Source organism: Urocitellus parryii, chromosome 15, assembly GCF_045843805.1.
Source record: "Urocitellus parryii isolate mUroPar1 chromosome 15, mUroPar1.hap1, whole genome shotgun sequence".
NCBI lineage: Eukaryota > Metazoa > Chordata > Mammalia > Rodentia > Sciuridae > Urocitellus > Urocitellus parryii.
The window spans coordinates 29455394-29470847 of NC_135545.1; the positions used below are offsets into that span (position 1 = coordinate 29455394).

The 15454-nt window shown below is 44.0% G+C and overlaps 1 protein-coding gene across 2 annotated transcripts in view; it reads right to left on the reverse strand.

Annotated features, from left to right (window-relative positions):
• Tox3 (TOX high mobility group box family member 3) overlaps nt 1-6622 on the reverse strand; it is a 102808-nt gene extending 96186 nt beyond the window's left edge. For both annotated transcript variants that reach the window (XM_026392298.2, XM_026392297.2), the window contains exon 1: nt 6536-6622. In XM_026392298.2, the coding sequence (XP_026248083.2) occupies nt 6536-6622 (87 nt within the window). The remainder of the gene's footprint in view (nt 1-6535) is intronic.
• Nucleotides 6623-15454: the final 8832 nt, after the last annotated feature.

The following is a 15454-nucleotide window of genomic DNA, read 5'->3' on the forward strand; positions in this document are numbered from 1 at the left end:
ATACCAATCCTCAAGACCAAGTATATGTCCTTGAACTCCCGTTTCCTTAATCTAAAAGGATGAAAGTCCATTTTCATCACTTGACTGCATACAAGAAGACCAACTTTGATTCCTCATCTCTGACTTCTCTCGAGAATAACCTGGTACATGTCTCTTTGGGAATATTCCACCAAAATATCCAAAGTCAGCTTTATCTCTCCTTCCAAACCAGCTTCTTGTCTAATCTGTCTGTTTCTGCTCAAGGTCTTACCATTCATCTAGGGCCCAAGTTGAAACACCCTAATCATCTCCATCTCCTTTCTCCCTTCCCAAGTCACAGAGATGTCCCATTGACCACCTTCCTCTCCCTGGTAGCCACATTCACACCTTCCTGTTCAAATCCTTCTCAGACTTTACCTGGTGGGGTAATGACCTCCTAGGTAGTCTCCCTACCTCTGGTGGGGCTCTATACTGATTCAGTCAAAAGGTCAGATCCACCTTTACAAAGTACAACTTGCACCCAAACCACGGGCCCATCAACAATTCTTCAAACGCATAAAGCAATGGGCACTGCTGGTTGTCTTTCCAACAGCCTTCTTCTTGCCAATTGAACATGACACTAATTATGCTCATGTGGCAAGGCACAACCCCAGGGAATGATGTGGGATTGGTCTAAACCCATCACAGAAATCTCCTTCCCCTTTACCAATATGAGTGTCCTAGGGTGGTCACACGACCCTCTTCTGATCAATAACATAAAAGAGAGAATCTAATGGGAAAGCTGTTGCTTCTTGACAAGCCATGCAGGGGGGAAATGTGTTCTTGGCTACCACGGCCCCTACCACCACTGTCCTGTTCCTGATTTGTGCACTGTTAGGTGAGCATGTGATGCCAGGAGCTGCAGTAGCCAACTTGTGACTGGCTTCAGGACAGTGCTGAAACTCCAAGGTTGGGAGAATAAAGAGATCAGAGGCCTCTTTCAAGGCCTGATTGAACCATGCAAAAAACCTGAGACTGCCTACCTAGAGACTTCTTTGTAAGTAAACAAATGTCTTTAGTTTACATCGCTCTGTTGGGTTCTCTGTTATCTTCAACCCAAGCCATTCTAACCTAGGAACACACAAAAAGCAAACTGTACCTTACCGTGGAAGGCCTTCTGCCCTGTGCTCCTCAGAACATAGGCTCCAGTCCCACACCTGCAGCATCTCCTGGGAGCCCCACCCCAGACCTATGAATCAGAATCTCTAGGAGCAAAGTCCAAAAGTATGCATTATAACAAGCTCTCCAGGTGGTTCTTGTGGATGACGAAGTTTGAGAAACGACTTCTATAAAATGATCACATGGTCCTACCTACAAAGTGCACTTGGACTGTAATTTCTCCAGTGACAGTAACCTCCTTTCACTAGGTCTCAGCATCATTTGTTACTTGCTTACTTTCATCTCTTTTAATCAAAGTTTTCAAACTCAATGGCTCCCAAGACCTGAGAGGCACACAGAGGGCTGAGCAGGAGAAGAGAAAGTAGAGATCATGGTGAACTACAGCAGTCTGCATGCCCATCTGAAGGGCCCCCAGCAGATGTCGCCACCCAGGGATGCAGGTTCACTGTTGCCAATTTTATGATTAATTCTTAAAAAAAAAAAAAAAAAAAAAAAAAAAGCTGGAATCCAGACTTACATACAAAGATTTTTTAGACACAGACAACGAATTGGGATTAAAAAAAAAATACTTAAAAATAAAATGAAACAAGTCATCAAGCAGATCCAGCATCCAGTTGAGACTGTGTCCTGAAGGAGCTGGTTCTTCAAATCTGAACACACACTTTGAACATGGTGACCACATACACTCATTGCCTCCATCTAACATGACTAAAATTAATTTTCTCTGGCTAACCATATGCTTGTCTCTACTACACTCGGCATTTTTCATCACCATGACCCTCTTTGGAAGGGCCAACTGGGGTGTTTGTAGATCTCCAGTTAGAGGCAACAGGACCATTTTATCTATCGGTCACAATTGACCAAACTGCAAGCTTCGAGGGCCTACAAAAATGTGTAAAATATGAAGAAGAAAATGAGTGAGGCAAGCAGAACCAAAGAACTATAAAACGAAAACGAATAAATACAAAATCAAATGTCTACACACTGACATAAGTCAGCTGATCAACTCAGGTATGGGGTCATATCATATGATGTTAAATGGGGGATACAGGTGTATTTCAATATTTGACACAAATGTGGAGGGGAGCCCAGATCCATAGTGCTTAGGTCCTGCCAAAGTTCTAGAAGAACCCGAGTATAACCTGAATCCAACCACTGTGCCATAAGTCTAGTCTTCTTTAGAGCTATCACAAATTTCTTTACCCAGGTCTATTCCACCCATTCAATTGTCCACAGAGTTGAATGCAGAACTGCCCACATAGTTGAACATAAACCACAAATGACTTGTAAAAATTCATTTTTGAATTCTCATCTGCATATAAATTTGTAAGACAAAAGTTTCAAAGAAGTAGCACAAAAAAAGCATGTTTTGAGGGTTCCATGTAATGATTTTAATTATTTGTTAATTTACTGCCAACATTGAGAATCTGGGATATTTCATATAAAAATTCAGATTGTCATTCTCTTGAAAAGACAAACTGGAAAATGTGGAGATACTGGGCCCATATGTTGGCATGGCAACAATCTACTAATGATAAAACAAGGCCACCCCTTTAAGTAGAGCATGTTCTCCACTTGGCCACAAATTCTACCCTCATAGTTTAACTGGCTGCCCTACAGACATTTAAAATGCAAGACCCCTGGTCTAAGGTCTTTAGAGAAACCTTATTTCTCTTCCACAACATGTCTTCAATATCTTGTATGGAAGGATATGGAAATATTTCAACCTATTCTCAAAATTCAACACCTCCAGAAGTATAGCAATTAATTCTTATGCTAGTTTTAAGATATCAGTCTAAGAAGAGGTTCCATCAGATTCCTCTCAATGTATTCTCAATTTGAACCATGATCCCCAGGAAAATAGACAAATGACAAATTACCTTTCAGTTTCTCTTACTCTTTCAGCTAACCAAGGTAGAGCCCCTATAAGGTAGAGTCAAAGCTCCAACACTGGAATGACTTAATTAAGTGGAGTGATCAATAAATAATACATATAATAATCTTAAAAGAAGATTTGGGACTGAGTAAAAAACAACAAAAGACTAATCATCATTAAGGATAAGAAGACAATAGCCATATTTGGAAGGGAAAAGAAAACCCCCCAAAATATGAAGAAAAAGCTAGTAGAATTTAATCCAAGTTTATCATTAACCTACTATATAGTTCTACCTCACCTACACCCACATTCAAAACACAAATCTTATTTTGGGGTGGCAGACTTCCAACAACTGTATGCTAATTGATACTTTACATATTATTTTCTTACTGGTGAGAAAATTAATTGAACCCAGGGAAAGAAATTCCATATATATTGTCAGTGGGTCACCAATTCACTTGAATCATATAATAAAGAATTTTTTTAAACATATAGACTTTAGTTTAATTTGTTAGCCACATCACAGAAAGAAATGTTCAAACAGTAGATTTTCCACTTGAAATTAAAATGGAAATTAGCCCTTAGAAAATAGAGATGACTTTAAGTTTATACATCAGTGGCTGGTTCATGAATTATTAACTGATTTTAATGATCCTGGCTATATTTTATTTGAAGTTATTCTCCTACTTGCAATGACTTTTGAACCCTCAAAACTCTTTCATCCATTCTCCATAGACAGAGTACACTTTCATGAGCGCTGACATTTAAAAAGGATCCATATACTCCGAATGTAAAGATAATACACTCACATATAATTTATACAAAGGACTCTGGTCATTTGTTAAAGAGAGAAATGAATGAAACCCTATTATTCACGGTTTGTAAATAAATTTAAAGATAAGCGCTAACTTTTCACTTGTTCCTTCTAAAGTTTCCCAGATGGTCGTTAAAACAAGCAAGGGCAAAAACATACTTTTTTTATTTTTTTGAAATTCATCATTTCCCATCCAGAAAGATAATGCAAGTCATGTAAAGTTTGAAGAGATTAATAATTACAGGTATTTTTATATAAAATAAATGCACGTCTTTATGAGCTAGGTTTTACATTTTTAATATAAACCTCACTAAACAGCACCACTTCAGACACACAAGTCAGCTGTGAAACAAAATGCTATAAACCTTTAATCAGCACTTGCTGTTTTATATAAAGTTAACATTTCCTCTTCTACTACGTTCAAAGAAAAATTACGGTGAATAAAACTGGGAGACAGAAAATCGAGAGTAGGAAAACATACTATTGTGGCTCAACTTAAGGAATGCTTTATTTCAAGGACTATAATATATTTTTACCTGTAAGAAATTGAAATGCCCCTTAGAACAAGTACAATTAGATTCCTCCCAATATTGAGTGCTGTACCTAACTTTCACAAGTTGGGTACTACAGCACTTACCATGATCAGATTACTGATTACTAAGATAGCAGGTTATTTCAGAAATAAAGCTCTATTAAGATGACAGCAAACCAGCTTGCTACCACACTCTGAAGTTCAACAAGCATCCTAATAAATAATGTGTTTCCAAGCTTTATGTGCCCTCCCTGAAGTAAGTATTCTGAGTTTAAATTGACTCAAAATAGTCTTTCTCAGAAAATAAAAAGAGACAAAAAAACATCCACAATTTCCTCTGGACCCTTGAAGTACCTTGGGATCCTAGTGAACAGAGATTTGCCTCGAATTGCAGTGACTGGATTAGTACAATAGGTTTCTATTTTGGTGTCATTTGAGTGTGGCTGATCTTAAATCAGAGAAAGAAGTAGTTACATTAGACAAGGTAATAGCTTCCCAAAATAAGAGCATGCCCGGTTTATACAAGGCTGGCACACATAGGCTAAGTTGTAAGGAGATAAATAATACCCCACTGGAACAATTAGGTGGATTCTCAGAAACACTACATACTTAATTAGGCTGCCTAAGTCCCTGACTGAGCATACATGGGGGACTTTTTAAAGCATTTAATAACCTGAGTAAATCCAAAATCAGAGGACAAAAACCAATCCTTAACTCTGGCAACAGCCATCGGCCTTTTCTTGCTCCTTTTCCAGTGCTTAAAGTATTATTCTTGGAATTCCAAGAGCATGAATGCGCACCCCCCCCCCAAATACTACCATCAAGGGGTTAAAAACACTTAGTTCCTTCGTTCTGTGCTTATTGGGAGGGCCCGTGTGCCAGACGCGGAGCTGGCTCACGATGGCACAGGGGAGAACAAGAGCGATCCTAATGGTCTTTACAAACTTCAGCACTGGAGTTGGGAAGGAAGTACAAACAAATAGGAAGGAACAGGAGCCTCCATCAGCCACCGGGCACAGCAAACTGTCCCTCATTCTAGATACAATTCCTCCTCTTCCTGTTATTTATTCATTAGTTTTGTATAGCACCTTTCTTTCAGCAGCCTCCTTATTTCCTCTTCTGTTATCCAAGCAATCATAAACAAACTAGTATTTGAAAGAAAGGGGGGAGCAGGGGGGGAGGGGAAAGAAAACCACAGGCCATACAGAGCACGGGTCTTTCTCTGAATGTCGCCCTCGGGGTGATGTTTTCTCCAAAGCTCGGCCCTGGAGGCTTAAGGGAGAACAGAGAACCGGAGCACGCGCGGCTCTGGCACCCGGGCTACAGCCCAGCACCGACACGCTGCGCCGCCAGCCCTCCTTCGATCCACCTTCAGCCGCCTGAAACACTGGGTTCTCAAAGTTGGCGCGGGGGGGGGGGGGTGCTGGAGCGTAGGGTGACCCCAAGGCGTGGTGTGGAGGTCTGCAACTCTGATCTCCCCGAAATGCCAAACTTAACCCCCGCCCCCCAAAATGAAAGATGAGAAGCCACTTGCGATGACCCGGGAGGGGCGGGCAGTTCCGTTCCTAGGTCCAGAGCGCCCCAGCGGGAAGGTAGTACAGCCCACCTGCAGGGATCCCAACCACTTCTCCCACCCCCCTATCTCAGGTCCAGGCAGGGCAACATTCAAAAGTTTGTTCTTCGGTTCCCCAAGCGGCCCCGGGGCCAGCTCTCGAGCGGGTGGGGGAGGTAAGATGGACTGAGCCGAGGGGGGCGAGATCATCCGACCACGAGATCAGGGACCCCAGGGTTGCCCAACCCACCCCACCCCCCCGCAGTTAGGGGGGCTGCGATCGTGTTTACTAATAACAGCAACAAAGAATCACACGCGAGTCCCGTCTTTCAGTCCTCGGCTGCTCTTCGCTCTGCTTTGGGGCAGCATGGAGAGTCGGGGGGGAGGTGGGAGGAGAGGCGGAGGGGCCGCGCAGAGCGCCCGCAGAAGGACAAAAAAGGGGGGTGGTGGAAAGGGGCAGAAAGGATAGTTGGACAGAGATGAAGGCGCAAAGGGAAAGGAGTGGTTAAGGGAGACAGAGGGGAAAGAAAAGTGCAGCAAGCGGTGAGCCGGAGCGCGGGGCGCGCCCGGGATGGGGAGGTGGCCCCTGCCCCCCACCCCCCTGGCCCGGCCCGGCCCGGTCACCTTGCTGTAGCCGTAGTACCCCAGGCACTGCGCGAAGTCCAGGCCGGCGGGGTCCCCGGCCGCCGCGGGGTAGAACCTCACATCCATGCCGGAGCCTGGCCCGGGGCCGAGGGCCGGGACTGGGGCTCGCAGAGGCCGGTGCCCGCCTCCTCGCAACCGCTAGATCCACCGTCGGGGGCGCCCGACTGGGGGCGCCCGGGGTCGGCGCGCGGGACTCGGGGCTGGAGGGGCGTCGCGACCGGAGCCCAAGGAGCCCGGGAGCCGCGATCGCCGCACACAAAGGCGCGGCCACGCGAGCCGCGGGAGAGCCGGAGGCGGCCCGGGGGACGCGCCCCGCCGGGGCACAGAGATAGCCTGCGAGAGGGCCAGGCGCCCAGGTCGCGGGGCACAGCGCGGGGGCCCGGGGCGGCGCGGCGAGTTCAGGTGCGCTGGGCGAGGCTGGGACGGCGGCGGCGGCGGCGGCGGCTGGCCCCGCTCCTCCTCCTCCTCCCCGGGCGGACTGAGGAGAGGAGCCGCGGAGACAAGGGGCCCGGCCCCTCCCCTCCTTCTCCCCCTCCTGCCTCCGCCGCCGGTCCCCTCCCCGCGCCGCCGCCGCTCCGCCCCTCCCACCGCGGGCAGCTGGCGCGCCGCCCGCCCCGCCGGTGCGCTCCCCGGCCCGGCCCGCCTCCGCGCGCGCGACCCCGCCCGGCCCCTGCCCCGCGCGGGCCCAGCCGCTCACCCCGCGGCTGGAGCAGCCCTCGCCTTCCCTGTCGCCCGCGCGGCGGGCGCCCCTCTCCCGGGCCCCTCTTCTTCCCACCTCGCCCCCCTTCCCTCTCCGGTCCTCTTTGTCCCCGCTGCCTCGCAGCGCTCCTCGCTCCCCTCCTCTCCTCGGCCGCTTCGGCCGTCCCCGCCGCCGCCAAGTCCGTGGCCCCGGCGTCCCACCCTCCTCCTTTAAGGATCCCCGCGCGCCTCGGCCCCAGCATCCCCACGCGGTCCGCTCCCGACCCGCCCCTCCTTCCATCGCTTTCCTCAGGTCCCCATGCTTCCCCGTGGGGGGTCTGTCCCTCGACCCCTCCACCCTCCCGGCCCTGTGTCCCGAACGTCCCTTGCGTGGGCACACCTATCCCAGCAGCCAACGTGCACGCGTGGCTCCCGGTAGCCGGGACCCGGGACCCCATGTACACCTGTGGTATTTTTCAGAAGGGGTGTTGGGGCCTGACCTTTCACAGGTAGGCAGACTTGAAGCTTCCCGGGTTAAGCCTCGTGTCGGTTCTCTTCTTATTTTCTTTGCTCTTGTTTGTATTCGAAAGGCATTTGAGTAACTGGATCTAGGCGGATCATTCACTGCTCTCAGAGAGAAAATGTCCCTATTTTCCTAAAAGGTTCTGGGTGATTAACTTCCCCATACTGCACTCACCCCCACCCCCTCTTTATTTCTTTCTCTTTCTTTAAGCTACATTTTTTTTCCCTGTCCTCGGCTTTATTGCTGTGAGTTAATTTGAGAGTTTGGCCTTCAGCCTTGGCGGAAGAAAATGTTAGAGAGTCTGTGGGATCTGCTCCCGGTCCCCGGCTCAGTTATCTTGTGTGCTACTTTAAAAGTAGAGAATTTTCGAAATATTTCATCAGACACGCGCAAACATTGTCGTCCCTCGATCATACTTTGCTGGCCCTGGGCCTGAACTTTTTCAGACAAGCATTACACGGGTTTCTTATTTTTTCTCTCTCTCCGAAGTAGGCACTCGGGCTTGTGACACCTGTATGTGTACCTTCACTCAATATTATCTTTCTGGAACCAAGCAGGGAAAATAAACTTCAATTAGGTGAAAGTGTGTGTATTTGCTCTTCTCTTAGCAGAAACCTGGGTTGGGAGACTGCGAGAAAGCCGTGTGTGTTCAGGAAAGGAACAACTGCTCACATTGTCCCTGGGTTGACTCCGATCCCGAGTCTCCATTTAACGTTGACAACCCAGCGGCGCTCCCTAATGGCCCAGCAGGTTGCACAAATTGGCAGTGCGCTGAGATATTATCAGGACAACACCCCATTGAGTAAGTTCTTGAAACGCAAAAGTGGAGGCCCTTTCTCTGGGCCACTGGGCGCCTGTGGCCTTTCCACCAATCAGAGCTGGAGGTTTCAGTGGCCACCTGTTGTCGCGAAAGAGAGCATCTTTTAAGTTTCACTATGAGTATTTAACAATGGTGTAGAGTGCAGAGTCTGGCCACAAGAGAGGAGCAGCCTGCTGACCTGGGGTACCAAAAAAGAATTTTTCCTCCCCCCCAGATAGCTCTTAAAAGGAGCCCAAAAGGCTGGGAAGCTGAGTTTTTCTTTGTAAATGCCTCACCTTCTGCTCATTCTGCCGTTCATCTGGAGCAATCTGAGCTTGATTACAGAGGATGAAGGAAAGTATAATCAAACTTCCAGACAGAGTAAACCTGAAGTTGTAATCAGACCTCCAGAATCAGGCATACTAATATTCTTCGAAGTGAAAACCTGCAGGCTGTCAGAGCAGGCATTGAACCTGGGCTGATGTGCCCAGTTTCCGGAGAAACTGAAGTGTGAGAATCTTGCCCCAAGAGATTCTTAGGGCTTAGGAATGCCCAGCCACACCCCAGAACATCTTTGCCTGCTGTTTTGGAAGTCTTTGCTTTAGAGTTTCTTTCACTGTAGGATGCAAACAGAGGAGGACAGTACTCATTGTTCTGCATTTTATTATTACAGTTTAGACTAGAAGGTAAACAAAGTTATGAGTATAGATTTTGATTAGAGGGGAAAAAAATAAATGAGACTTAAGATGTGTCTATAGAGCCTTTAGAAAGAAAAAAAAAAATCACTGGTCATTTGGGAAGGCTGTCCCTTGATTTTACCCAGTCTCCATGCATTCAGAAACTATTTTGGAGTACCTAAAATGTAGGAGGCACTATTTTAGGCACTTGTGAATAAGAAAGAATCTCAACATGACATGGGAAGTCCTTAAAAAGAACTAACTCTGAAGTGGATTACATACACACTTACCCACCTTTTCATGCATGCATGCACACAAGCCCTGTCCCATCCAGTCACCTGGAGATCGTCTCATGCCACATCTATCATTGATATTGAGAGAAGCAATCTGATAAACAAATGCACACATAGTGTGAAAGAGGCCAGACTCAAGGCCTCCATGAAAGGTGTAAGAGAAGGCAGGAAAGCGGAGACAGGACACACCACCAGATCACTGCAGGATCCCAAGGATACAGGGCCAAGCTCCATACATGGTGTGTTTGCAATAAACAAGCAATTCAAAGGCCAGTTCGGAAGGAAATAAGGTGAGAAGAAAGGAAGGAAAAAAGAGGAGAGAGAAAGAATGTTTTAATAGTGGAAGATTATTTGCAGGAATCTGGTGAAGGAAGGATTTGAGAAGAGTGTATCCAGGACCTCTTGGTTTGGTTAAGAACAATCTACCTTGGGAGGAGAAGGGTAGGGCCTTTTATGCCCTGCTATTTTAGAAGCTTTGTATACTTTAAATTAAGATCATGTGTTGCTTCATTTAGAACTGATCTGATTCAACTCTTGGTTGCATTTGAAATGCCAATTAATTTTAAGAGTTCCTGGGGATTTGAAGCCCTTCCATTAAAAGTTTTTGAATGATGCTCTAAAAATTGTAAAGCAATTCTAACTGTCATGCTATTTGTTATCTCAAGGGTGTCACCTTTTTTCAGTCTGTGAGCAGTCTTGTTTCCTGAAATACCATAGACAAAGGTTTCCTTCATACTAGGTTAGCCTTGAATTTGAAGAAACTTCTCCAAGAATGCATCTTAAATATGCTTTGAATTTATGCTGAACAGTGCTAACAGTTATTGATTAAAGAGGACAGAAGAATCCCTTGTGCAGCCAAAATACACTTTCCAAACATAAGAAAACTTCTTTAAGGTTCTTATATGATTTGGGTCAAAACAGTTTTATTATATTGATGTTTCTAATTGAATAACTGACATCACCCAAGAATCCATAAAACAAGCTAGGGAAAATACATAAACTTTAACATAATAGGGAAATTACACTGTGACAGAACCCAGAAAACTTCACTTCTCTACTTTACCTGCCTCCAAATTAAGCAAAGAGGTCCCCAAGAGGACTGTATTAAACCTAAACCTGCTGAGTTTTATAACCAGAAATTGTACTGAGACTCCCACTTTTCAGAATCTGTGAAAGTAATTTAACCCCTCTGGGTTCTGCTTGCCCAGATGAGATGAGGATACTATTAAACATTATATATAGTTTAATTCTCTTGAGTTTGGGTGATGAAAAGTTCTATCCAAATATTATGATCCTTGTTTGCAATATGTAATGTAGCCAAATTAACAGCAGCTCCAAATGGAAATTAACAAGGCCAGAGCTCCTCAAGTTTCTCCTCGTGTATTCCCATAGTAACAGCTAATGTATTATATTGGTAAAATGTCTGATAGTTGGTTTTATATCTGAATTTGACTTCATGTCATAAAGCATAGCTTTCCTATCCAGCCTGGATTCTTAATATGTGCATAAAACTCAACTCCATGGAATTTAATAGAGTTTCATGTCAGAGAATGAACACTTCACATTCACAGTCTAAATGACATGCAGATAAAATCAAGACCTATGAAGGTTTTCACAACAGTGAACATACACATACATGGTTTAGAGGAAGAATTCTGACCTTGGGGCCCTCATTATGTGTCTCTAATGCAGGATCTAAAACTAATCACCAGGAGAGTGTTCCACACAGGAATTATAGTGTTAAAAAAACAAAACCCACATATCATTTTTAGTTTTGATTTTCTTTTTTTTTTAATAATATGCCATTTTATTATTTAAGAATCTTTTTTTTTAAAGAGAGAGTGAGAGAGGAGAGAGAGAGAGAGAGAGAGAGAGAGAATTTTTAATATTTATTTTTTAGTTCTCGGCGGACACAACATCTTTGTTGGTATGTGGTGCTGGGGATCGAACCCGGGCCGCACGCATGCCAGGCGAGCGCGCTACCGCTTGAGCCACATCCCCAGCCCCTAGTTTTGATTTTCAATGGATCTAAACTTTTCTGGTCTGGAAATGCGAGCTGTTTTGATATTTTTACTTTAGTTAAAAAATACAGTAGCATAGGCAAATGGCGGGGGTGGTAATAAACAAACTTTTCCTCCTCCAAGATAATAAATATATATTCAGTTTTGCTCTTTCTTTCTGTGTATATATATACCCAGTTTTGGTCAGGTTGGCCTCTGTGCCACAAGGCACAAGAAGAACTTTGAAAAACCAATCATTTTCCCTGTGTACCATACTTTTACTAAGAATAGATACACCCATAGGTTCTGACAGATATATAGTAATTATGGAACAGTAACCCCAAAACCCTAGTAGCAAAAGAGTACTAACCAAGAATTCATTCTCAGAAATATGAAATGCAGCAAGTATTTGCTCGTGACCTGAGTAACTCTTTAATAAAGCTGTTTTAGAAACCAATACACTCAACACAATCAGGAGGTGTGCAATTTTCAGTGTATTTACACCCTATCTTCAAAAAAATAAAAAATAAAAAGGATCCGTTTTGGTAGAAATCCTCAACTGCTGTCCTGCCTGTTTTCTGAAATATATTCTATTTCTTCTAAAGTGAAAGAATGACCTCTTTTGCAGGAACAATTTTCCGAGACAGTGTGTTTATCAAATGGTTTCTCTGCTTTCATAAAAACAATTTATTTTCACTGAACTCTTCAAGATAAGCATCAAAGCCAGGAAGAATGTACAATGAAGTTTATAATTACACTCCAGAAACAAATACTGGGTAGTTTTTATTTTGCTCAAGTGAAAAAGATTTTTTTCCCCCCAAAGAGACAAAAGGTAGTGAAGGGGGAGGAGGTTTATACAGAGTGAAAATCAGGAAGCCCAGAGGGTTTACAGCAGGAGGGCCCCCCCCGCAGTGCAGCCCACAAAGACCAGTGGCTGAACAATGGGAGCTGAAGATCCAGTACTTTCTTAGCAAATGGGTGGGGGTCAGTCCATATTTTATTTTTCACTAAGGGAGAGCTATAGGAGCATTAAGCAAGAAAACCTTCAGGCAAATATTCATTAAACCCTTCCCTGACAGATCTACATAGCATTGCACATAAAAATCTTTCATAGTTTGTATCTTGGCTTAATTTATATGGCATGTTATTTTTAATAACCCAGCAGTTGTTAACAGTAAAATTGTAAAAAAAGTAACCCAGAACTGAGACTAATAAAGATTGTGTTTCTTAAGAAAGAGAAAACAATTGCTTTTGATCACAGAACAGCCAAGAACTAGCAGCAAAATAATCTCCCCTAATTTACATAGATCTGTGCGTGCCAAACAGATGAGTGTTTGCTTTTCGAGTAATAGTGCAGGTGCGCATCCTGCAGTGACTAAATCTCTACCTCATCAAACTGTTTCGCCAGAGTGGGACATGCCCTCTTTTTCTGGAACAGTTTCAAGTTTTCTCCCCAGCATTCCAGCCACCTGTTTATGGAGTTCATCCTCGGGAGTCGATGCACGCAATTAGAAACAAGAAAATGAAAATAAATGACCTTGTTTGTTATTTATAACAAAGAAACTCAGCAAAATTAATGCTGTGGAGCTTGACCTCCTGACCCGAGAGAAAGAGCCACCTCATGGCTTTGTAGCCAATGCACAATAGTCCAGCAGCTCCCATTGTCCAGCCACTGTGACTTTCAGATGGTCATTAAAACCGTATATCCAAAATATTAAACGTTTTACAAGTTAGATTAGAGGATTTGCACATATAAAAAAAAAAAAAGCATGTTTAAAGAAATGAGGCTAGTTAGCACAAGAGCTTTTCTTTTCAAAGAGAGCAGGTAAAATCATTTAGCTTTATCCACTCACTCTGTCCTGTGTCAACAACATGTTGAAGAAAAGGAAAATATTTTAAAATTCCAAACAAGGGCTCTGGGAATGAAAGAATGTATAATATATAATGAAGAACATGTAATAGAAATCTAATAGAAGGGTGGTCTTGGTAAGTGATTCAGGGAAAACACCATCTTTCCTCTCTTTTGAGGCTGCTGGTAGGCTAGGAAAATACACCTTCCTTCTGTTACATGGATCAGCGAGGGTGCTGCCCCCTACAGTTGTGCAGAGAAATAGCACCACAATTTTCCTTTCTTCCACTTACCCAATATATCCCTGGAAGCCCAGGACAGGAAAGGAAGGAAGATCACAATGAGGTTCTGAAGGTTTTTCAGAACTGGTGCTTGGTTTGAATATCTTGAGGTGGAATAGCTAATGGAAACCAACACCCTCAAATCTCATGTGGCTGAGCCTCAGATGGGCCTCTGTTACTACCTATTGGCTCCTTTGCCTCCTTTTGGTCCCCTCCCTTGTTCACCAGCAACCAATTCCATGAGTTCCCTGGATTCTTTTAGATCTTAAATTAAAAATCTATATTTGATTTTTTCCCCATCCAAATTCCTTGTGTATTGATTTATCTGACCAGTACTACCATGTCTTTGTTTGATTTCTTCCTGGGATGAAATAAGTATTTTTTAAAAGAAAGAGTCTCTACTATTTCTCCGAATATTTCCTTCATTGTAAAATAAGGCCAATTCTGCAAGGTATGCAGATGGTCATATAAAAGTCACCCGGAGGATTGAAACCATCCTTCATCACCTTTTCTTTTCTTTCTGGTCATCCCTGGGGAGGATGGGCACTTTGTTTTCTCCCCACACCTTCCTGGGGATGCTATAGTCACAAATCTGGTAAGATCACTACCCACCTTATTAGTCTCTCACAGCAGTGGAAACAATAAAATTATGGAAGATTCATATTTCTGGTCAACCTATGTGAAACTGGCCAATTCTCAAACCCAGAGAAAGGAGGTGAAGGGAGTTTTTGCATTTAACAGATCTAGAGAAACCTATTCAGCCGTCCAAACTACAGGTCTGCTGTTGCTGAGTTCTCTAATTTGCAAACATCACCAACTGAATTCCTGCTGTGGACTTGAAGTAGTAAGTTTTATATGTTCAATGCAAAAGACAGGGTAGAGTGCAAATACTCCCTCCCATCTTATCCAGAACCAAAACCCATGGCATTTATTTTTCTACGTGCCTTTCTAAGTATATGTTACTCAGTGTTGTGGTTTGGATATAAGGTGTCCCGCCAAATCTCCTATGTTAACACAGGACTATTAAGAAGTGAAATGGTTAGATTATGAGAACTGAAACCTAATCAATGGATTAATCCACATGTGGACTAATAATTGGAAAGGAATACTGTACTGTGCTCTATTGCACCAGTAGACTGGTCTAAGTGGATGGAGGAGGTGGATCACTGGAGACCTGCCCTTGGGACCTTGGGACTGGATTTTTGTCTCCCTGGCTGCCCCCTCTCTCTCTCCCCGTCTGTCCCTCTTTCCCTCTTTCTCTCTCTCTCTCTCCTTACTGGCTGCCAAGAATTGAGCAATTTTCTTTCTCCACACCCACTGTCATGATGTTCTGCTTCACCTCTGGCCATGCACGGACTGAATCTCTTGAAACTCTGAGCCAAAATAAACGTTTCCTCCTCTAAATTGTTCTTGTCGGGTATTTTGGTCACAGCTATGAAAAGCTGACTAACACACTCAAAGTTTCCAGAAATGAAAAATGCATGACCCTTGTCTACACAAAATATTATAAGAACCAGCGAAAGTATTATGATAATGAAATATCACATCCCAATCAGTGCCATTGGAGAAGCCTTCCCTTGCTAATGTAGTCAACAAACATTGGTTTACAGTTATTGTTACAAATAACATGTGAGGGGCTGCTTATAGAAAGGAGAGATAATTTGGGATCAGTGTAATTAGAGGAAGCTTCCTGGATAAGGCATTTGATAGACAGTATCTTAGAGAGGTAATGGAGAAAAAAAAATGTCTTAAGGGAAGGAGATTTTCAACAGTTATGAAGAAATTATACGTGTGGTGG